Genomic DNA, 25,213 nt, shown 5'->3' with positions numbered 1-25,213 from the left:
CAGCTGTATACAGGGCTGATCATTTATACATGGATCCCAGCAGCTGTATACAGGGCCGATGCTGCTGTATACATGGATCCCAACAGCTGTATACAGGGCTGATGATGTATACATGGATCCCAGCAGCTGTATACAGGGCCGATGTTGTATACATGGATCCCAGCAGCTGTATACAGGGCCGATGTTGTATACATGGATCCCAGCAGCTGTATACAGGGCTGGAGATACATCAGACAAGACCTGCCTCACTCTTCTCCTCATTGTGTCGGCCACACTTCAATCACATCCTGAAGCTAAAGCCTTCCAATGCGTCCCATGTGCACACAGGCCGGGCCCGCTGCCAGCATACCAGCATTAATGGAGCGGGCTCATGTGACGGCAGCTGGGCCGACTCTTCCCCACACAAATATTACTGTTCCTAAGCAATGGAAACAGGAGAGGCCTGAAAACCAGGAACTGGCCGCAACACATTGTGCCGGGCAAATGTTTCATTCCAAGTGTATATCTGGGGGCTCTGCTTGTTCAGGCCTTGGATACAGGATTAAGGAACACAGACCCCCTGCCCCCGCAAAAATAAATTGTCAAGGAGGCGACAGGAGATGACAACCGCCACCATCCGTTGTTGATGTAGAAGTCTGAAAGTGATATAGTCCCATTGCTAGGATATACCATCACTCTATGACTTGTGGAGGTACAACCGCTGGAACCCCAATCATCCAAAAAACCAGGGGCCACAATGTTGAATCAGCGCTGCATTACCTTTACTGTCTCCCCTGCATAGCACTGCCTTCCCAGCAGCTATGTAGGGAACCACAGTGTGACCCCATAGAAGTGAATGAGACCACCCTGCACTTCCCTTCACAGCCAGATGATCAGAAACATGTCAGGATGCAGGACTGAGCTAGTCCCCTCATCCTCAGGATCAGTGGGCGTCCTGAAGCTGATCTTAGTGATGGTGTACCCCAGTAATATGTTTTCAATTTATACTATGAGGATAACCCTCCCTCGACAACCCCCATTAGATTTCTAACTGGTCTTATGGGTAACTACAGCTCCCATCAGGCTCTGACCGGTCTACTTGAAGTAGTTACTCCACACAAGCTTTCCCCAATTTGTGACTCTTCAGCTGATGCTAAACCACAACCCCCATCAAAGGCTGCCAGGGCATGATGGGAGTTCTGCATATGCTGTGTTCACATGTTGCAAATTTTTTGCAGTACTGCAGCATTTATACTGGGATTACACGGTACTGGAAAGAAACTGTAACATGTGAACAGAGTCTAAAGAGGCTTCATCTAAACTCCGAAAATTGTGTCAAGTTCTTAGTTTTCTAGGACTTTCTGGGAAAAGTGGCTGAAATACAAACTAGCTTTACCTACAGCTCCTATAGGGGCTGCCACCCAGCTTTCCCAGGGTGCTGAAATATGCAAAAAGGATGGCCCTTTACTATTAGCGCATGAGACAAGGCTCACCCTCCCGACACTTATATGGAGGTGACAGGTGCTCTTTGATGTCCACAGTGTGAGACGCCCAAAGCCCCCATCTATCTTTCTTTTTTTTTCCTCTCTTTTGGCACTTGCAACCCATAACATTGCCATGATTCACTGTGAAAGGATGTGGAATCCCAGCTCCACGCCTGATGTTTTCACTGGTAATGTTCATCCTCTCTGGGCTCTTCATACGGCGCAAAGTACAAAAAAACCCCGAGGTCTGGTTACAATACAGACTCAGCGGGAAGGGGTGAGGGTCACGCAGCAGAGAGTTTTGGAAATCAGGGGGTGTCTTCCTGCCCAGGTGGCTTCGCCTTGTCATAAAGAGACATATGAGACAAGACAGCAGGACGTATGCACACATATGACAATGGACGAAGGCGATAAAGTATTTCTTATCAAAAATATCTAAAATGACTAAGACTGTGTCGATAGAATGTGATAGAAACCAGATGATCAAATATTCTGGGTAAAACACTGAAGTTTTTTTCTTCCTATGTGTCCCCCTCCTCTTCTACTGTCTACAGAGGGAGTGGAGTAACAAGACTGCAGGGTCAGACTACAAAAGGATTTGTCTGTAGTCTGTTACTATGGAGACACACAGGTTTTCATAAAGAAGCAGTATATATAAAACAATGAGAGATTTTTGAATCAATGCTATATGGTTATATTTTACATGTACAGTTGCAAAACTACAACCCCCATCATGCTCTCCATGGTAGAAGTTAGCGAGCCACAGGATGAGGCCTCATCACTATCTATCTATTATGAGACCTCAGAAGCTAGAGCAATACAAAGTAACAAAGCGTAAGACAGTAGCAGACACAAAGCCCCTCTCTCCTCACACCCACCACAGCCCTGATGGACTTGGCAGCCTGCGTCCCTGTGCGGCTCGGCCCTTCCCACCGCTGAGCTGCCATCTCTCCTGCATTCTTTCCTAACTCTGGTATGAGCCCTAAATAGCCTGAAAAACACCAAGAATCACATGCTGCGCGATACACGAAGGAGCTCTGAAGTTTGGACAATCTGTAAATATTTCATTCTCCAGCGAGGCGGACAACCTGTTAAAATTCCTTCTCAGTAACCTGCTGCCATAAACACGTGACGCGGTTTCCTCTCATTCGCTCCATTAGATCGCACTGGAAGGTAAATAATATATTACACTCCGACTGTCAGATCACAAAGCAAAATCACGAGGAGGCAGAATTAGCAGAGCTGAATTTGTCCAGCGTCTCTATGGACCTGCATTGGTTTACATTGCTTAGAAGGATCTGCTCACCTGAGAAAGACCCCAAAATGAATCAAACTTTGCATAAAACACAATGCAAACTGAAAGGGAATGGATCACCTAAAGTTTCTTTTACTGATTAGAATGAGATTTTAAAACCTGTTCTTATTCCAATCCGTTTCTATCTTCTGACTGCAATTTTTTTTCTTCACTTTTTGTACATTGTTAACAGCATTTAGTGACATGCTTTACGGCAAGACTCATGGACATAGATGACTATAGACAGACTCTGTCCCCGTGAGATGAATGTAAAACATTTGTGACCTGTGAAGAGGTCATTCCACAGGGAGCTGCTATTGTCTCCTCCATCTACTGGTGTCACATGACGCTGCAATGCTGTACAGATCACTTTACAGCAGCCTCCTCTTATTACCACAGACACAACAGGAAGTCTCTGCTTAGTTTTAGCCCCAGTGGTGAGAATGAAAACTACAAGATATCAGGATTATTGTATAATATAGATAGAAAAATGGAATATTATAAAAAATCACCAAAAATTCTTAACAAATATGTTTATCATAAAAACATTATTTATGTAATAAGTCATTTTCTGACGACACATTGAAAGAACATCTACCTTTACATTCTATGCACTATATAGCGCCCCCTCCTTCAGCCATGGGTCACATGACGCCTATACCTGCACATTTCGCAAATGCAAATACCAAATGATCACATGTTATTGAACATCATAGCCAATATATACAACCTCATAACAATAGATTCATGTCAGGTCAGTCCCCACTATACTCAGAAGAAGGACAAAGTCCAGGCTGTGACGCCTCTGGGTTGTGTTGTTTGTATGCTGTATCTCCTCTGTGACCCGACTGATGACAATCGCCCAGGGCAGGGAGGAGCCGGCCACATTCAGCGAGAGAGCCTGAGAAACTGCAGGGTGTATGCAGGCTGCATGCTGAACAAGTACGCTCAACACTGTAGTATAAAGGAAAAAGCTGTATTCCTGCAGCCAGGCATCCTGGCTAAGGAGGGGGATAGCTGATAAATGAGTCGAGTTACTTGTGAATACAATACATTACCTCTCTAGCACTGAGTGATTTATATCCTGTTATACTCCAGAGCTGCACTCAGTATTCTGCTGCTGTGCACATGCATTATATTACTGATCCTGAGTAATTTACTGTATTGAGTTAGATTAATGACACTAAAAACGTCAGAGTTGAGATCTCTGAGTATCTACTGCTTGTTCAGTGTCTGAATAGAGTGCTATACCCCAATTTGTCCTCATCTATGACATCCGATGACAAGATTGATGGCTGTTTCCAATAAAATCCATCCGAACTGTGACTGTACCTCCGGACTAAGTAATGCAAGGCATTCACAAAGTAATGGTGGTTTTACACGGAGCGATAATTCGCCCAATCGCACGATTAACGATTTTGAATGAACAATTTTATTTTTATAACGATCGCCGTTTAGACGGAAAGATACATCGTACGGAATATTCGTTTTGCGATCGCTTAAGCCTATCTCACACATAGGGGAAATCGTCGAAAGATGTTTACACTGAACGATCTGCAAATTTTTTGCGATCAACGACGATTTGAGAACTTGTTGAAAGATCAAAATGAACGATTTTTCGCTCGTCGCTTGATCGTTCGCTGCGTTTACACATACGATTATCGTTCCAATTCGACCGTTGTTGTGCAAATTCGAACGATACATCGTTCCGTGTAAAACCACCATTACTCAACATGTTATATAGATCACAGGTGTCAAAGTCATGTCCTCCAGCTGTTACAAAACTACAATTCCCATCATGCCTGGACAGCCAAAGATGAGAACTGTAGTTTTGCAACAGCTGGAGGGCCTGAGTTTGACACCCCTGATGTAGATCGTTTCCATATTCTAGAGGTGTCAAACTCCTGGCCCTCCAGCCATGAAAAACTACAATTCCCATCATGCCGGGACAGCCAAAGCATTAGGTTTGGCTGTCCAGGCATGATGGGAATTGTAGTTTTGCAACAGCTGGAGAGCGGCAAGTTTGACACCTGTGCCATATACAATATGTAAAATTGGGTTTCAAAACTGAACATAAACTGCAGGTTTCATTGCCCCAATGCAGATTATCTTGCCTCTGCAGCCGCCCAATGTAATGTGAATGTGTATAGGTAAGGCTTTGCACTTACTGGTTGAATTTCCCTGCATCTGGATGATGCATTTTGATTCCTTGCCGAGTTCCCGGTTGTTGAAGGGGCGAACCCGAACGGCCACTTTCACAGAAGCGCCCGACATGGTGGTGGTTGGCGGCGGGAGGGACGTGCCAATTGGATAAATTAAAGAATAGAAAGTCTGGCGGGGGTGATAAATCTCAGGTCCTCATTCTGGAAAACAAAATGAAACAATGAGACGTTAATAAGTGAAAACGGAACACAATGACAACAGTGTAAGAAGACAGTAACAACACTGGACACAAGGGCCGGATCTGAGGGGAAGTCTGTCTGCACAGGGACTATTGTGCTATAGGGAAATGTCAACAGCCGGCTAAGAAAACTGTGTGTACAATACAGACGTCTCCCAAAGCCTTATCACAACCAGGCCGACCTGACGCAGCATTCACAAGGTCCAACCAGGAACATGGCCGCCGGAAAGATTTACAGGTTATTCATGGTCAACAGAAGACAAACAATACGGCAATCATTAGGGATCCCTACAATGCTGTCACCCAGCTTTCCCTAAAGAAAATATAACATTTAGCTTGCTCAGCCAATCGCTGACAAGACAGCTCTGCAATGAGTGGCCCTCACTGCCGAGACTAGGAAGTAACAAAACCAGAAAACAACACAGTGAATTCCCCAAGGTAGCGGGGTAGATGATTATTGGTTGTTTTTTATTATCACAGCGGGCCCAGGACTATATATAATAATGCATCTATCTGGAACACCCCTTTAGGGACCCTCTTAGGGTATGCTCTGCACCAATCACCTGATGAAGATTCCCAGGACGGGATCCATCTTTTCCCAGCACTTGGGAAGGAGCGGCACGGAGCGGAGCACACTTCAAAGCGCGGCAGCCCGATGAGCGGAATACAGATAGGGAAAGCGCTTCGTCCTTCCTGTATATTCCTGAAGGGAGTCCGTGTTGGAAAAAAAAAAGTCAGGAAAATTTGGATCTTGTCCTGTTTTTATTTTCTATCAAGAATTCTGGCACAAAGGCCCTATATAATGGAATTTTAGACAGCTCCAGATGTGCTGCTATGTAGCCCGGGGCCAGTGTAAGCACCCAGGCAAGTGCCCTGCTGTGCTGGCCTGTAAAACTCAGGAGAGCATACAAATGCAGAGCCATGTTTGACAGGATGGTGAGCCATTGGCTCCCCACCCTGTCAGTCACCTTTGTGGCCAGAAGCAGCAATATGCCTCCTGCCACAAGAGGCCGCTCTCTCCCCAGCACTCCAGCACATGAGAGGGAGCGTGAAGGAAGAAGACAAGCTGTGTTTTTATTTTTTACAGTCAGGAAATACTGACCAAGCCTTTTAAAAGACATGTGCATGGGGCCTAAAGGGGTTGTTCAGGATACTTAGAAGACTGATCCCACCAGTCGTTATGATCAGCACTTGCTGGTCCTTGTCTCAATAGCCATAGTGGTAACTTGCTTCAGCCACTGATCGGCTGAGCGGGACTTTCCTTGTGTCACCATCTGGGACCTAAAAAATCATGAAGAGATAGCATGTCCATGTGAATTTTAGAGCCTAATACACACCAGTGCGACATTTCGGCATAAATGAAGCCTTTTTTAAGCAGTGCTGAAACGTCGCACTGGTGTGTATTAAAGGGGTTATCAAGTGCTACAAAAACATGGCCACTTTCTCGCAGAGACAGCCCCACTCTTGTATCCAGCTTCGGCGGGGTTTTTCTGCTCAGTTCCATTAAAGTGAATGGAGCTTAAAGGGGTTATTCAGCGCTACAAAAACATGGCCACTTTTCCCCCTCTCTTGTCTCCAGTTCAGGTGTGGTTTGCAATTAAGCTCCATTTACTCCACACCCCACCCAATCTGGAGACAAGAGAGGGGGGAAAAGTGGCCATGTTTTTGTAGCGCTTGATAACCCCTTTAAATGCAAACCGTACCTGAACTGGAGTCGTGCTATCTCTTCTTCATGCTTTGTTTGGATTGATGACTAACCTGGGTTCGGTTTGGTGAGGCGCGCACTCATTTATATCTGGATTCTATATTGACTGTGCCGCTGGAACTCGTTGTACTTTACCGTATGGGACCTGACACCATCAGAACGGCAGTGGGGGGTGATCAGGCAGGAGAGGATCATAACACTTTTTGTTTATTCTTTTTTTTGGTGTGTCTTTTATCTCCCCAGTATTACGAGTGTTTTTCTCCAGAGCAAATCCTGTCAGTCATGTGATTCATTGATTCATTGTTGAGTCACATAGTTTGTAATCTGAAAAATGCCACAAAAACCACAAAATAACATTTACACACGAGTGTGTGTAAACCACCACAAACTGAAAAAAGGCCACAAGCCATGCTATGAGTACCGCTCAGTTTTACCTCATGCACCAGACCAGATATATCACTTAGGCCAAACTGTATGCGCTGTGCCCTGGCCGACCTCCTAGGCAGGTGTCATGTACAGATCGCTGATCCTCCGCAGCTGTCACTCGGCCACTCACTCAGTGCAGAGTCATGCAGAATGGTAAAGTGCCGAGTATTTCTTAGTGACACGGTCACCTGAACCTCATCCCACATGCCTGACTGAGGCTTCCTAGAAGAACGTGGAGATGAAACTGAGAAGCCGCCATAATGATTTATGGGCCTCATTGTCTAGCACGATGTTCACCCGCCTGTGGCTCCCCAGCTGTTGCAAAACTACAATTCCCATCATGCCCCAGAGCCAGATGATGAGAAACCATAACCCATAGAAACCAATCACAGAGTAGCTTTCATTTTTCTAGTGCAGTATAAGAAATTAAAGCTGAGCTCTGACTGGTTGCTATGGGCAACAAGGCCGGTATGTATCTAGATTAAGCCTCACTGTCTTACTAGTCTACAGTAGCAACCAATCACAGAGTAGCTTTCATTTTATCTGCACTTTAAAGGAAATAAAAGCTGAGCTCTGACTGGTTGCTATGGGCAACAAGGCCAACATGTATCTAGATTAGGCCTCACTGTTATACTGTTAGCAACCAATCACAGAGCTGCTTTCACCTTCCCTACACAGCTGAGCTGTGACTGGTTGCTACAGGCAACAGGCTCAGTTTCCCTGTGGAGAAGGCCCTCTCTTAAAGGGGAACTGCCCGAAACTGCAAATTTTACTGTAATCTGGAGGCACCTAGGGCTCGTTCGCATCTGCATTAAACATTTACATTGTTCAGTCTTATCATACAACAATGCGACATTGATGGATCCATCAAAAAGACAGATACGCACAGTGCCTAACAGATTCCATTGAGTATAATGTGATTCGTAGGGTTTCTGTCATGGTGCCTGGCATTTACTGGACACAATAGCACAGAAATGCTGTGTTCCCTAATAAGAGTCTCTTCTCCTTCCATCTTGCTCTGTCAGGGCATGATGGGAGTTATAGTTTTGCAAAAACAGTGCTCTATTCCCAAACATGTGTCTCCTCTGCTGCCGCTAAACTACATCTCTCAGCATGCCCTGACAGCCTTCATCTTGTTGGGAGTTGTAGTTTAACGACAGCCTAAGAGTTGCAGAACAGTGTAACTTCTACAAGATGGGAGTTGTAGTTTTAAAACAGGTGGAGGGCCACAGTTTGGGGGACACAAGAGGCCTTGTGTAGCCCCAGGTTGTCAGGGTATTATGGGAGTTGTAGTTCTGCCTCAGTTTGGACAAGGACTGGTGGCGTACTTAAGTTTTCCAGTCATTACCAGACTAGTGGATCCCAGATTATCGGAATCTACTCCTATTATAGATTGATCCACTTTCTCCCAGCCGTCACCTTCACCCACGAGCGCTGGATAACAATGTCTACAGTTCTAGGGAGAAGTAAAAAATCTCCTTCCGCTTTGCTTCCCAGACTTCAAAGCTCCTCAGATGCTTCTCGGGAGATCACAGAGACAAGCGCTCGGCTTCTTGGTGTATGGAGCACAATAGGATTAGGTTCCCATATTCTCCTAAATATATTTGGGTCACCAGAAATCTCGGCATTGCGTAACGCTGCAGCCATTAGCTGGGCCATTACTCCCCCCACCCCACTCCGATATCACGATGAGAAAGTAGTCACAGTCAATTAGCATTCTCCAACTCGCCCAAGTAGAAAAACTACCTCTGCGCTGTGTCGGCCATTGTTAAAGGAATGGTAGATAGCAGACCCAGCAGGGAAGGAAGCTGGGTGACAACCAAGATGCACATCATTCAGAAAAAGATATAATAGAACAGGGATGGGGAACCTGCGGCCCTCCGGCTGATGGGAACTGTAGTTTTGCAATAGCTGGAGGGCCGAGGGTTCCACATCCCTGCACTAGAGCATCACTGCCACTCAGGAGCCTGGGAAAGCTAGATGTAGTTGTCACCCAACTCTCCTACAGACAGAATACTGAAGGGTAAGAGGTTCTAGGAAAGTTAATTTTGTCTGTTTCAATCCCGAAATAGAATTCCTCTCTCTCCAGGAATCCGCATATCCCAGGACCTAGAGGGGGGCTTCAATAGCCCAAGAGGGGGGTCCACAGCTGTTCTTCCTGAGCAGCCCCCACCTCGCAGGGACAATAGGACGCGGCTCAGACTACAAAGTCATTGTTTCGCCATTGTCCACTGCAAACAGCAGGAACATTTCCAGCTCATAAACCTCCGCCATTCACATCCCAGAGGAATTGTGCTCTGAAGCAAAAATAAATTCCTACCGCCCCTTCACATAGTGAGCTCCGGCAATGCTCCGGGGTTATTATTCATCTATGCTGGATGTATATAGTCTGGGCAGGATACCCAGCACTGCAGATGATGCTTTATAGATAGGGTCTGGCAGGGTCTCTATATAGTCTCTTCCCATCCTCCATAGTCTTCATCTTGGACCTTGCATCTCAGCACTCGAACTGATGTTCTGCTGGGTTTTAAAGGATACTTCACCAAAAAAATGTATTCTTTAAAATCAACTGGTGCCAGAAAGTTCCTGAGATTTTTTACTTAATTCTATTAAAAATTCCCAAGTCTTCCAGTGCTTATCAGCTGCTGCATGTCCTGTGGTGTATTTGTTCCAGTCTGGAGAGCAGGAGAGGTTTATGAGGATTTGCTGCTGCTCTGGACAGTTCCTGACATGGACAGAGGTGGCAGCAGAGAGCACTGTGTCAGACTGGAAAGAATACACCACTGGAAGACAAGATTTTTTTAGTGGAAGTAAGTGACAAATCTCTGGCACCCGTTGATTTAATAGATTATTTTTGTCAACTACACCCTTAAATATCCCTAATGCTGAATGAAGAACCGATGGATGGGGGGTATAAGATCTAGGTCAGGAGGAAAATACATGCTAACATCCCGAGTAATAGTCTGACGATGGTTTCATGCTTTACACTGCAACTCAGTTTTTTCAGATTGGCTTCTAAGTACAAGCTTAAGCCCAGCATAAAGTCAGTGCATGTACACGGTAGAGAAATAAAATGTAAATTTAGCATAAAGAATTCTCCCCCCGTATTGTGTCTTCTATACGGCGACCCCCCCACCCCCCCACCCCCCATCCCATCCACAGTGAGTCTAAATATATATCTGTGCCAGTGCCCGGCATCACTTATTAATATCTGCGCTAGAGAGGAAAGATTTGTCACCCGCCGGGAGCAGCTTGTGTTATGTCAATGACCCAGCGGGTGGTATGTGACGCAGGAAAAGGGCTGAGCACATCCAGGACATGGCGCTGATTTATACCAGCCATTTCTTTACCTCAAATCACACTGTATGGAAGGCAGCAACTGGATCCACATTATTAGATGTAATATGTCAGATATCCCCATCCTTACTATTGGGAATGATGAGCTCCAGCACACAATGTTATAATGACAGAGATCAGACCTTAAAGGGTAGGTCTACTTTTTTTTTTTTTACATTGCTCTAGTGCGAGGGTAGGGAACCTTGGCTCTCCAGTTATTTCAAAACTACAACCCCCATTATGCCTGGACAGCCAAAGCTTTAGCATGTTAGGAGTTGTAGTTGTGCAACAGCCAGAGGGACGATCGTTCCCTATCCCTGCTCTAGTGTAACCCAAATAATAATTAAAAAAAAAAAAAAAAAAAAAGTATAAAAAAAAATTAAAATGTATTACTGAAATCTCCTATACAGAACTTTTTGTCACCATGGTCACAAGCATCCCCCCCTCCAAGGAAACCCTTGAACCAGTGTTACATAACAATGCATGAGCCGTAAAGACTGCCGTGCCACTAATACTGTGACACTAATTCTGTGACTATTGCAGTATACGGGGCGCTCCATGGCAACCGCTCCCTCCATGTATATCCAGCACTGAAGAATAGATGCACTTTACTAGAGGCAGGCTCCAACCCCATTCCACCTGTGCAGTATGATGACAGCATAAAAAAAAGGGGGAAAAAATACTAAACAATAATAAAATCAAAAATAGTTATAGCAATCATGTATCCAAAGATGAACGTATACACCGGCTGAACATGCCTAAGGGCCTGTTCACACTACGGAATTGTTGTTGAAATTACTCTTAGACCCCCCTGTAAACACTGCGCCGAATCCCACCTGCTATCTCTTTCAATGGGAGGCCTCACGCGCCTATCCGCTCAAACGATTGACATGTCAATTCTTTGAGCAGAAAGGCGCGGAGGTATTGAAAGAGATCGCAGGCTGGACTTGGTGCAGAGTCTGGGGGCGGAGGTTTTGAGCAGAAATTCTGCGCGGATTCACTAGTGTGAACGGGCCCTAAAGCTGCAAAGACACCTTCAATAGCTTTTGGGTGAAGGCTTATCCAGCTAATAACTATTCTTTATAAGGGCCCAATTACACAGGGCGATTACCAGGCGGAAAATCGTTATATCGTTTGGATTTAAACGATAATTTTTCTGTGTAATTGCAGGCAACAATCGAAATATTGTTCGTGTGTCATTGATCGTTGATTTAGATCTGACCCTAAAATCATTGTTAATCCTTCGCTGTAATTCCATATTCGTTCACTAATCGTTCATCCTTTTACTGGGATCAGATGGAGTAAACGGTTGTAGTAACGATCATAACTAACGATTATGGTTCTGTGTAATATGGTGAACGATTTCAGGTTAACAATAAACAATTTTGTTTGCGAACGTTTATAATTCGTCTTCATCTAATGGTGCGTTTACACAGACAGATTTATCTGACAGATTTTTGAAGCCAAAGCCCGGAACAGACTATAAACAGAGAACAGGTTAAAAAGGAAAGTCTGAGATTTCTCCTCTTTTCAAATCCATTCCTGGCTTTGGCTTCAAATCTTTGGCAGATAATCTGTCAGATAATCTTTCTGTGTAAATGGACCCCAATGCTGGGTTTACACGGAACAATTATCGGGCAAATTTTTGCGATAACGATTGAATTCGAACGATAATCGTACGTGTAAACGCGGCGAACGATCGAAAAATCGTTCATTTTGATCTTTTAACATGTTCATAAATCGCCGTTCGCAAAAAATTCGCCAATCGTTCCGTGTAAACAGTCGTCGCGCGATAGTCCAGCTCCCCTCTTCAGCCAATCAGTGCACTGAAGAGCGGAGCCGGGGATGTCGAAGACCTGTAACGCGGAGCATGTAACGTATGCTCATGGCCGGGGCAGGGGCGATCGGAGTGGCAGCGGCGTGCGGGGGGGGGGTCACGGGCCATCGGAGCAGCGGGGGTGGCGATCGGAGCGGCGCAGGGGGCTGCGGTTGACCGTGGGGCCGGGCTGCGGATGAGCAGGGGGCCGGGCTGCGAGCAGGGGGGGGGGGGGGGGGGGGGGGGCGGGCTGCGGGCGCGCGATCGCGAAACGAAAGGTAGCGGTGGTGGTGGTGAGGGAAACGGCTCAAAATGCACCAGTTTTTTAGAGTACACAATAATACGGTCCACCATATTTTTTGTAAAACAAAATGGATGCACACAAACGCGTCTTTTTTATCGTTTTTTTTGCATAAAATGGAAGGAAAAAACAAAACATAGCAAAAACGCAGTGTGAACCCGGCCTAAGCTGCTAACAGACTCCTCTGGCCGGAACAGGCATGATGACATCTTCCTTTCTTCCAACATCCACCATCAGGGATCACACAATCATCGTGTAGCTCCTGCATAGTGCCTGAACACCAGCACTGACCTGGCAAGGCTATGGTTCTTAGGATGACAGACACCCACAAGGTCAGGTCCCCTGGTGACATCTTTATTAATGGGGTATCCCCATCGCACGTATAATCTGGGACCCACACTCATCTCTACAGGTACCTGGTTTTAGGTAAGTAAAAACAAGAATGGCCCAATCAAAACAAACAAAATGTGCACAAGTGCTGGTTTTCTCTGCAGCGCCTCCGCAGGGAAAACAGAGTATTACAAGCAAAACAACCCTCACGGTCAATGCTGTAAATGGATGACATTTACAGACTCTTATTAGGGTCAAAAAAGAATTAACTTTGATTTAACTAATAAAAAGCAACAGCTATCGGCTAAACCTTAACGTCTGGCGGCCGGACCTTGGAGGTTATAGAGAACGCTGCACGAGGAAAAATAAACCTCAGTGTGGTAAATGACTCTCCTCCGACTCCAGGGAATTGGAATAATAGAGGGTTTTTTGCTGTCCTGGCATTTGGATGTGAAGAATTTGACCTCTAAAAGGGAGTGTAAGAGAATGAACCTGTGAGGAGCCATGGTAGGGGGCTGGGAGGCCAGACAAAGAGCGGAGCCCCCTCCTCCCGATGAGATCACTCCAACATCTAGCATCATTCTGCTGAAGTTTCCCGAGTGCTGGAGATTCTCGCCCCGTTCTGGATGGTGTTGGCACCGAATGCTCACAGCTCATGAAGCGGCCATTTTTTACATTGAGAATAGCACTGACTTCAACAAGAAGCTGGTTAGCCTTAGGGTCCATTTACACAGAAAGATTATATGATCTGTGTTTATAGTCTGTTTCTGGCTTTGGCTTCAAATCTTTGGCAGATAATCTTTCTGTGTAAATAGGTGCCCTATTCTGCAGGAGGCCTGTGCACATGAACATTATTCTAGATCACCGGGGATCTAAGGGATTAGAAAAATATGGCTGCTTTCTTCCAAAAACAGCAATGGGGCTGAGCTGCAATACCACACACAACCTGTGAACAGGTGTGGCGTTGTTTTTGTAAAGAAAAAAAAAAAGTTATGTTTTTCTGAAGCTGGACAACCCCTTTAAGAAGGACCCGATGAAACCCAAACACAGTCAGCGCCTTCGGGGGGGGGGACGCCATGTGCACGATATGACAGAGGAAGCGGCCATCTTCCTCTAAAGCCTATAAATGTAGGACATGTCTTTCATCTCCAGACACACGCCGGATTTGTTTATGGAGACCCAGGGTGGATACTTCTGGTTTTTGCCTTTCTTCTTCAAGCTGTTACATGAACGGGACCTTATATAGAGCGGCAGCACGGGACATACTGTACACACGCCATGTGGGCACCGGCACAGCCAGGACGCCTCATTTACTATCATTACATCTGAAGTCCATGGTAGGCCCAGAGCCTGGACGGGTGCACAGGGTCCCTGGCACAGAGCTGTATGGTGCTTCTATACCACACTGGACCTAGGGATAGTCTTCTTTAGAAGCAATGCATCTTGGGAAAAACTGAACACGCAAAACCTATATCAGAGGGAATAAAACTCTCTGCACGTCTCTGGACCTGGCGGCATGGGAGCTTCTTGTTCTCCCTGAGATGTGACTCTCTGGCTGTTGCAAAACTACAACTCCCATCATGCATCAGCTACACTGCCTGCAATGAGCTTGATGCCGCTATCACATGACTCTACGGCTTAGGCCTGAAGCTGCCATCACAAACCAGCAGAAATTCCTAGCAAAACTTTTTTCCAGTAAAAAGACTGAAACTAATTATGAAAGCCGGACTGTAAGTCGCCATAAAATAGGGATCTCCATAGAAGATGCCAGAGCGCTACGTAATTTATAACAGAGGCCGACCCTGATCCTACTTTCTTCCAGAAGCGTGACACAAACCATAGCTAGCTGGAATTCCACACATCCAGAGACGCCAAATAAACAGCAACAAATACAACTAATACCCTCCCCCTCTAACAAATACAACCAATACCCACCCCCCTCTAACAAATACAACCAATACCCACCCCCCTCTAACAAATACAACCAATACCCACCCCCCTCTAACAAATACAACCAATACCCACCCCCCTCTAACAAATACAACCAATACTCACCCCCTCTAACAAATACAACCAATACTCACCCCCCTCTAACAAATACAACCAATACTTACCCCCCACTAACAAATACAACCAATACTCACCCCCCACTAACAAATACAACCAATACTCACCCCCACTAACAAATACAACCAATACTCACCCCCCACTAACAAATACAACAAATACTCACCCCCCACTAACAAATACAACCAATACTCACTCCCCACTAACAAATACAACCAATACTCACCCCCCACTAACAAATACAACAAATACTCACCCCCACTAACAAATACAACCAATACTCACCCCCCACTAATAATACAACCAATACTCACCCCCCACTAACAAATACAACGAATACTCACCCCCACTAACAAATACAATCAATACTCACCCCTGAAACAAATACAACAAATACTCACCCCCCACTAACAAATACAACCAATACTCACTCCCCACTAACAAATACAACCAATACTCACCCCCCACTAACAAATACAACAAATACTCACCCCCCACTAACAAATACAACCAATACTCACCCCCCACTAATAATACAACCAATACTCACCCCCCACTAACAAATACAACGAATACTCACCCCCACTAACACATACAATCAATACTCACCCCTGAAACAAATACAACCAATACTCACCCCCCTCTAACAAATACAACAAATACTCACCCCTCTAACTAATACAACTAATACTCACCCCCACTAACAAATACAATCAATACTCACCCCCACTAACAAATACAATCAATACTCACCCCTGAAACAAATACAACTAATACTCACCCCCCACTAACAAATACAACCAATACTCGCCCCCACTAACAAATACAACGAATACTCACCTCCCACTAACTAATACAACGAATACTCACCCCCCACTAATAATAAACGAATACTCACCCCCCACTAACAAATACAACGAATACTCACCCCCCACTAACAAATACAATCAATACTCACCCCTGAAACAAATACAACCAATACTCATCCCCACTAACAATCAATACCCACCCCCCTAACAAATACAACCAATACTCACCCCCCACTAACAAATACAATCAATACCCACCCCCCTCTAACAAATACAACCAATACTCACCCCCTCTAACAAATACAACCAATACTCACCCCTCTAACTAATACAACCAATGCTCACCCCCACTAACAAACACAATCAATACCCACCCATCCTTCACATCCTGCCATCTCGATACAATAGCTCTCTGCATCTGCAGCAGGCAACCATAATTCCTCTACATCCGCTACTATCTCATACCAAAACTGAAAATGAAAGATGTCCCAGGACCCAAAACCAAAAACTTTCACTTCTCTACTGGGACTGAGACCGCTAGACACACCGCTGTACACCCACATCACTGAGACCGCTAGACACACCGCTGCACGGCCACACTACTGAGACCGCCAGACACACCGCTGCACGCCCACACTACTGAGACCGCCAGACACACCGCTGCACGCCCACACTACTGAGACCGCCAGACACACCGCTGCACGCCCACACTACTGAGACTGCCAGACACACACCGCTGCATGGCCACACTACTGAAACCAGCAGGCACACCACTGCATGCCCACACTACTGAGACTGCGAGACACACCGCTGCATGCCCACACTACTGAGACCGCCAGACACACCGCTGCACGCCCACACTACTGAGACCGCCAGACACACCGCTGCACGCCCACACTACTGAGACTGCCAGACACACCGCTGCATCCCCACACTACTGAGACCGCCAGGCACACCGCTGCACGCCCACACTACTGAGACCGCCAGACACACCGCTGCACGCCCACACTACTGAGACTGCGAGACACACCGCTGCATGCCCACACTACTGAGACCGCCAGACACACTGCTGCATGCCCACACTACTGAGACCGCCAGACACACCGCTGCACGCCCACACTACTGAGACCACCAGGCACACCGCTGCACGCCCACACTACTGAGACCGCCAGACACATCGCTGCACGCCCACATCACTGAGACCGCCAGACACACCGCTGCACACCCACACTACTGAGACCGTGAGACACACCGCTGCACGTCCACATCACTGAGAGCGCCAGAGACATCGCTGCACGTCCACACTCCTGAGACCGCGAGACACACCGCTGCACGCCCACACTACTGAGACCGCCAGACACACCGCTGCACGCCCACACTACTGAGACCGCCAGACACACCGCTGCATGCCCACACTACTGAGACTGCCAGACACACCGCTGCATGCCCACACTACTGAAACCGCCAGACACACCGCTGCACGCCCACGCTACTGAGACCGCCAGGCACACCGCTGCACGCCCACACTACTGAGACCGCCAGGCACACCGCTGCACGCCCACGCTACTGAGACCGCCATACCACAATGTCTCCTAAAGTGCTCGGTGCTGCAGTGACTTTGATATTTTCATCTGCCCATAGGTTCTTCTAGGTAATGAAGAGAATGTAGAATAACACGGGCCGACGGATGGGTTGGGTGGGCGGTTTTATTGCAAAGCAATGAATAAAGGTAATAAAGGAACCTGTTGTATGAGGCTGTAATGACCGGGCCGCCATCTGTAATTATAGCTCATCCACAACACACACTGCACATGACATACTCATCTCCGGAGCACCAACACAGCAGAGTCCGGTGTAACCAATGGTGAGATCCTACACCTGGACACAGCAATCTCTGGTTACTATGAAGGAGTCAGATCTACAGGCAGCGCGGCAGATCCTTGTGCTGATCACTGGATCTAGATTAGTTCTTCTTCAGGATTACAGCTTTATTGGGGTTAGGGAGATTATTATTATTATTTATATAGGGGTGCCTGAGGATTAGCAGGACTGTATATAGGGGTGCCTGAGGATTAGTGGGGCTGTATATAGGGGTGCCTGAGGATTAGTGGGGCTGTATATAGGGGTGCCTGAGGATTAGTGGGGCTGTATATAGGGGTGCCTGAGGATTAGTGGGACTGTGTATAGGGGTCCCTGAGGATTAGTGGGACTGTGTATAGCGATGTCTGAGGATTAGTGGGACTGTATATAGGGGTGCCTGAGAATTAGTGGGACTGTATATAGGGGTCCCTGAGGATTAGTGGGACTGTATATAGGGGTCCCTGAGGATTAGTGGGACTGTGTATAGCGATGTCTGAGGATTAGTGGGACTGTATATAGGGGTGCCTGAGGATTAGGGGGACTGTATATAGGGATGTCTGAGGATTAGTGGGACTGTGTATAGGGGTGCCTGAGGATTAGTGGGACTGTATATAGGGATGTCTGAGGATTAGTGGGACTGTGTATAGGGATGTCTGAGGATCAGTGGGACTGTGTATAGGGGTGCCTGAGGATTAGTGGGACTGTGTATAGGGGTGCCTGAGGATTAGTGGGACTGTGTATAGGGGTGCCTGAAGTGTTATAGAAGGCTTCTCCATGCATTTCATCACTGTAGTGGGTCATGTGATCAGCAGCCTGACCCACAGAAAATCACAGGGTCTCAAAGGAAATGGTTTGTTCTGGGTCAGCTGACTTCCTGTGAACTACAAGATGACATCATCAACTATCTGATCTTTTCCTCACCAGGTGATCTCATTAGGAACTGCAGTAATGAGACTCCGCCCCCTCTCTCTGCAAAGCCAGAGGATTCATGGGAAATGTAGGTAGGCAGCATTAGAAATCGAAGGGAAAATATAAACCAAGATGACATAAATCCTACGTCTTCCACATCAGCTATAACAGGTAAGCACAAGGAATGGATGCTCATCTGAACAGAGCATGCATGTGAATACGGGCTGGTGGGCTAACGTCTGTGTGATGACTACAGCCCATAAAATGACGCCACCAACAAGAGAGGTTGCTCTCATTCAAACTGCAGCAAAACATGTGGTTTTGCAGCATGGTACTTTACTGCGATATGCAAACCCAGACTAAAATGCCTAATGTTTCAAGCGTTCATAGTAAGGTCACAAGCCTGGACCCTACTAAGATCACAGATCAGGATGGAGCTTATTATTTGGGGGTTATCAGGCCGGCCCACCACTATGTGCCATCTACTATCACTGTGTGAGGTCATAATCTATAACCCGAAAGCCTCTAGAATCAAACTAGCATAACCCGGGCAATCCTATAATGACCTCAGATGGGTTCCATAGGGTCCTGGGTTATAATGCAGGGATATTCCAGCACTCTCGTGATATGGAGACAAATCCCACACGCCGGGTGCGGCTCCGGACAATGGAGGAACCAGATCTGGTAGATGAATGATGGGAATTTCACATGTGTAAATGTTCATATAAAGTAACGCTCCAGCGATGTGACAGCAGAATGCCGAGGAATGTCCCGAGGGCCGGGCGTAACCACTACCACATATTAGATACCCATCCTATAGATCCAACGCCAGACCACCAATCCCGAACCATAACCCCTAGACCACCGAACCCAGATTGTCACCCCCAAACCAGGACCATCACCACTGGACCACCAATCCTGGACCATGACCCCCAATCCCGGACCATCACCCCCAGACCAACAATCCCACACCATCACCTCCAGACCACCAAACCAGGACCATCACCCCCAGGCCACCAAACCCAGATTGTCACCCCCAAACCAGGACCATCACCACTGGACCACCAATCCTGGACCATGACCCCCAATCCCAGACCATCACCTCCAGACCAACAATCCCAGACCATCACCGCCAGACCACCAATCCCGAACCATCACCCCTAGACCACCGAACCCAGATTGTCACCCCCAAACAAGGACCATCACCACTGGACCACCAATCCTGGACCATGACCCCCAATCCCGGACCATCACCCCCAGACCACCAATCCCAGACCATCACCCCCAGACCACCAATCCCAGACCATCACCTCCAGACCACCAATCCCAGACCATCACCTCCAGACCACCAAACCAGGACCATCACCCCCAGGCCACCAAACCCGGACTATCATACCCTAAGCTGCTAACAATCATACAACACACCAGGAGTCCAGGAGCCAATCACATTCCTTTTCTCATTTGCGATACTTCCCTGTCATCTGATTGGCTGCTTTTGTTTGGTATTTTGATACAACGTAACAATTTCCCCATAGCAAAGCTCAGAATTAGGGTAGAAATTCTAGAATTCTTCTGTAAACGTGAGGATTTTAGAATTTTTTTTTTTTTTTTATTTGGCCAATGATTTTGACGCCATCTCTATCGCAGCCCACATGATATTAAGACAAACTTCTTAAGTGTCACTGGGGGGGGGAGAAAAAAAATGCACCGTGTGTATTTACGTCAATGAGATTTATACTTCATGCAGATTTCTAGGCAGGATTCACTAAAAAACAAAAAAACAAAACTCAGTGTGAACAAGGTCCTACGTTATATTTCATTGTTCCTAATTTCACAGAATCACCGCTCATTGATGCATGAACACCACAGAATCTTGGGGTACAACTCACAGAATGATGGTATTAAACGTACGGCCCTTCAGCTATAGCAATACTACAATTCCCATCATGCTTTGCCTGTGCAGGAATGATGGGAATTGCCTGCAGTGTGACATCCCCGCTCTAGGTAAACTTGACACACTGTTATACACAGTGCAGGGCCAAAAGGGGCGGCGCTTGATATAGCCACTCCCTCTTTGGTGTCATTCTCCTCCCCCTAGAGGCCTGCACTAGGTATATAACCCATTGCTATTCCAGTAACATTCACCACAGACACGGTACCAACCATTTGTGTTGCCTGTCAGTGCAGACATCCAGAACCAGCCACAATGAATCTAACGTTACATATTCTCTTTATATGAACAGATGGGGCAGAGCCGAGGTTGTCACCTGGCACGGCTCGAGGTGCAATCACAAAGCTAAATATAATGCATCATGCATGATCCTCAGCTTTCCAAGATGAATAAGAACCCCGTCAGCCCCTGGTCATCGATGAGGCGGTTGAATCACGGCCCACATGACGTCACGGCTATTTCTGCCGGCACCGTAACGAGAAATCCTGTCTTAATAAATCATTAGTCGGAGCTCTTTTCCGTCATCAGGTTTCCATGGAAACCGGCTCCAGCGAGCAGTGACATCATAGGAAAACACTTGTGTCTGGGAGAGATTGGAGCCGCACTAGTGAAGTGCACTAATCCGCGCACGGGGGAGATCACTCGTATCACCAGCGGTGGAGCCGGGGTGGGGAAACGTTTCATATGCAAAGTGACCCTTCAGCTGCGAATCTCTGACCATCAAACAACGGCCAAAGTCACACAGAAGCTGCAATTCAGTATCTCTTATAAATTCACAATGATGTAGCAGAGCTGAGATTGCTTAATGCAGCAGGAGTGAATTTGTTACTTGTGATACAAGGTTTATCCTCCGGTAACAACCTGATCTAAGCCGTGTCACTAAATACAGCAGAGCCAAGTCCGTCACTCTCCAGGGATGAGGAACCTTTGGCCCTCCAGCTATTGCAAAACTATAACTCCCATCATGCTAAAGCATGGTCTGTTCAGGCATGATAGGAATTGTAGTTTTGCAACAGCTGGACCCTGGAGGGCCAAAGTTCCCCATTCCTGTCTGTCCCATGATAGAGCTATGGGTATACCAGAAAACACCACCACCACCACACAAGGAGCTGTAAGATGAAGCAGAGCTGAGTTAGTCATTTGGCACATGTATATTGATGGTCACTTGTGGTCCCTAAAAAACAAACATGTTTGATGTAGCACCGACTTGTTGCTTTTACATAGGACTGCAGGTAAGCCTAGACATTATCTTAAAGCCGCCATCAAAAAAACATTTAACAACTAAGTAAGAAGCCAAACACAACTCTGCTCCCCCAGTAGGCCACACATCAGCTCTTCTGTAGGATTGGACCAGATGGGCCCTCAAGCCCACACTCATCAATAAGCCTTGGGCCTTCATGACCCAGTACTGACCACTACATAATGGAGACCCCACAAGACAGGTCGCTCTGGATCTACACATCACTATTCACCCCTGCTCAGATCCTTACACTTGTTTGATTTCCTGTTTCCCACATCAACTTCAATGGGATCTGAGTAGTCACTTCTCCAGATACAGACCCCAGTGTCACCAGATACTCCATGGTATTCCCTTCCTCTGCCAGTGGTTTTAATGCTATGGCTGATCAGTGTTGTGCCAACACTGTATGATGACTCATATAATATCCTTAATGACTGAGCCAGCTCTACTACATCTGTAGGCCAAATACTGCCATACAGGAGACAGGGAATGCTAATACACCATACAAATCAGAAAGGAGATAGATAGATAGTAGAGAGATAGATAGATAAATAGATAGATAGATAGATAGATAGATAAATAGGAGATAGATAGGAGATAGATAGATAGATAGGAGATAGATAGATAGGAGATAGATAGATAGATAGATAGATAACATATAATATGGTTTATCCCCCCCATATTATATACAACCGGCAGGTATTCTCAGCTATAGGAGGGGATATGATGGCTGCAGGGGCCGGGGCCACGCACAGAGCTGCCATCTTGGGCTCTCCTCACATAATATGGCTGCTGGAGCTCATGAATCCAGGCCAGCAGACATCTGTAAAGCTCATTTGGCCGGAGAACACAGGCCGCTCACATCTCTGCTTATGCTGGAAGAAAATATAGATCAGGGGAAGGGGGGGGGGGGGGGGGGGGGGAGAGCCAGCAGCAGGCGACTGATCCAGAATACGCACCGGCAGCAGAGAAAGGGGTGGGGGGCCATACTGATATAAACACCGGCCTGATGGGGGGGGGGGGGGAATCACCGAGGGGACCCCAACCACATATACTCCTACATCACTATCTATAATCCACTGACTGCTGCATCAGCACCGAGACCGCTCAGGAAGAGGTTAAGACAATGAAAGGGTTAATGTCAGTCTCTGCACAGCAAGGGGTTAATATCTCCCTAAGGAAAATGCACCATGAATCGACTCCCTGTGATCGCCCGCATCCTCCACCGTATAGAAGGGCGGCTGACGCCCTGTTGTGTCTGCGTACAGCGACTGTCCGGCCCAGTATATAGAACAGTCACCACCCCACCCCAAATCCATCCATAATACAGGCAGGAAGGGGTTAATCTATAGGACAGATGAGATCACCAGTCATGGAGCATAACAGCTGGATACAATGTAACAATATATCTATATACAATGTATCAGTGTGTATATGGAGATGTGATGTGTGTATATTTATATATTACACATTGTATCACACTAACACTATTATATATATATATATATATATATATATATATATATATATATACACAGACAGGCTGTAGGGCACTGGATCTGCTATTGTGACCCATCAGGGTGCAGGATAATAAATCTTCCCTCATGCTGACGCCAGACACGGCCCCTCCCGCGATATATGACGTCACTATCGTGACACAGGAGCCCGAGGTGACAGCCTCCTCCCGGGATCAGCTGCCGGGCCGCAGTGACGTCACCTGATGTCACCCTGTTGTGCTCCCGGTCAGGATGCCACACCCCGAGCACTATCCCGATTCTCTCCAGCGATAGGACGAGCTGTCGCGACTTACCGTGGGGCTGGGACAGTCATCCAACGGAGGAGAGCCCCGCCATGGAGATCCCGGGGGCACCTGGAGGACTGAGGCCGGGGATGTGCTGTAGTGTGAGGATTTCCTGACCCTCCCGGGGCCCGATGCTTCCTCCTCGGCTGTCTAGCTCTAACTGAGGCCCCTATGCCGAGCGAAGCCAGAGCCAGGACACACGGTGTGCGTCACATTACTGGCAGGGACCTCAGCCAATAGCTGAGCGGGATACACAGGCAGCAGCCAATCGGCTGTGAGGATGAAGGAGGGGCGGAAAGTGAAGGATGACGAGGATGGCTGCGGAGGATGAGGATGCGTCTGCTGAGGGCGGAATGCGGCCCCTAGAGGTGAGTCTGGGAAGTGCAGGGGAGCTGCTGCAGCATCAGCACCAGAGTGTGCAGAGGAGGAAGAGGCAGGAGGAGCTGCAGCTGCAGAAATCAGAGTGTGCAGAGGAGGAAGAGGCAGCAGAGATCAGAGTGTGCAGAGGAGGAAGAGGCAGGAGGAGCTGCAGAGATCAGAGTGTGCAGAGGAGGAAGAGGCAGCAGAGATCAGAGTGTGCAGAGGAGGAAGAGGCAGCAGAGATCAGAGTGTGCAGAGGAGGAAGAGGCAGGAGGAGCCGCAGCTGCAGAGATCAGAGTGTGCAGAGGAGGAAGAGGCAGGAGGAGCTGCAGCAGCAGAGATCAGAGTGTGCAGAGGAGGAAGAGGCAGCAGAGATCAGAGTGTGCAGAAGAGGAAGAGGCAGGAGGAGCTGCAGTAAAGGTCAGAGGAGAAAGAGGCAGGAAGAGCTGCAGCAACAGCACCAGAGTGTGCAGAGGAAGAGGCAGGAGGAGCAGAGATCAGAGTGTGCAGAGGAGGAAGAGAAGAGGCAGGAGGAACCACAACAGAGTTGAGATTCTCCCCCCCCCCCCCTCATGCACCTACAGATGAAATACATTGAGAAATAGACAACATGTGAATCACAGACATATACATCAGTTACCACCCTTCCCCCCCTCCCTCCAGGTAATCCAGATATTGATTTTCTAATGGAAGGAGGAGGAGGAGGAAGAGGAGGACGTGGGAATCTACTCCTAACCTTTTTCTCCACACAAAGACTCAGTAAGATTCAGGTCAGGTGACTGCCGGCCAACGTAAATGCTTAAAGGGAATGTGTCACCTAAAGTTTCTTTTACTGATTAGAGTCAGATATTAAAATTTGTTCTTTTATTCTAATCTGTTTCTATTTTCTGACTTTATTTTTAATTATTTTACTATTTGGACATTGTTATGGGGGCGGCCATATTGCCTCTTTATAAAGCATTACATGTACATAGACTACATAGACACTGTTCTCATGAGATGAATGTGAGACATTACTGAGCACGCTCTGTGACCTGTGCAGAGGTCATTCCACAGGGAGCTGCTATTGTCTCCTCTATCTACTGATGTCACATGACGCTGCAATGCTGTACAGGTCACTTTACTGCAGTCTCCTCTTATCACC

At 47.0% G+C, this 25,213-nt stretch overlaps 1 protein-coding gene across 11 annotated transcripts in view; it reads right to left on the bottom strand.

Annotated features, from left to right (window-relative positions):
- KIF1B (kinesin family member 1B) overlaps positions 1–23,940 on the bottom strand; it is a 107,579-nt gene extending 83,639 nt beyond the window's left edge. For 4 of the 11 annotated variants that reach the window (XM_069946976.1, XM_069946978.1, XM_069946979.1 and 1 more), the window contains exons 1-2: positions 23,719–23,940; positions 4,926–5,120 (exon numbers count right to left, since the gene is read on the bottom strand). In XM_069946976.1, coding sequence (XP_069803077.1) covers positions 4,926–5,031 — 106 coding nt within the window. In that variant the 5' untranslated portion in view covers positions 5,032–5,120; positions 23,719–23,940. The remainder of the gene's footprint in view (positions 1–4,925; positions 5,121–23,718) is intronic. The other 7 variants (XM_069946983.1, XM_069946981.1, XM_069946982.1 and 4 more) reach the window with 4 other exon arrangements.
- Between the last annotated feature and the right edge of the window lie 1,273 nt (positions 23,941–25,213).

This window comes from Dendropsophus ebraccatus, chromosome 12 (assembly GCF_027789765.1).
Source record: "Dendropsophus ebraccatus isolate aDenEbr1 chromosome 12, aDenEbr1.pat, whole genome shotgun sequence".
Lineage (NCBI taxonomy): Eukaryota > Metazoa > Chordata > Amphibia > Anura > Hylidae > Dendropsophus > Dendropsophus ebraccatus.
The sequence above is the reverse complement of the archived record's forward strand: the minus strand, read 5'-3'. Positions and strand labels throughout refer to the sequence as shown.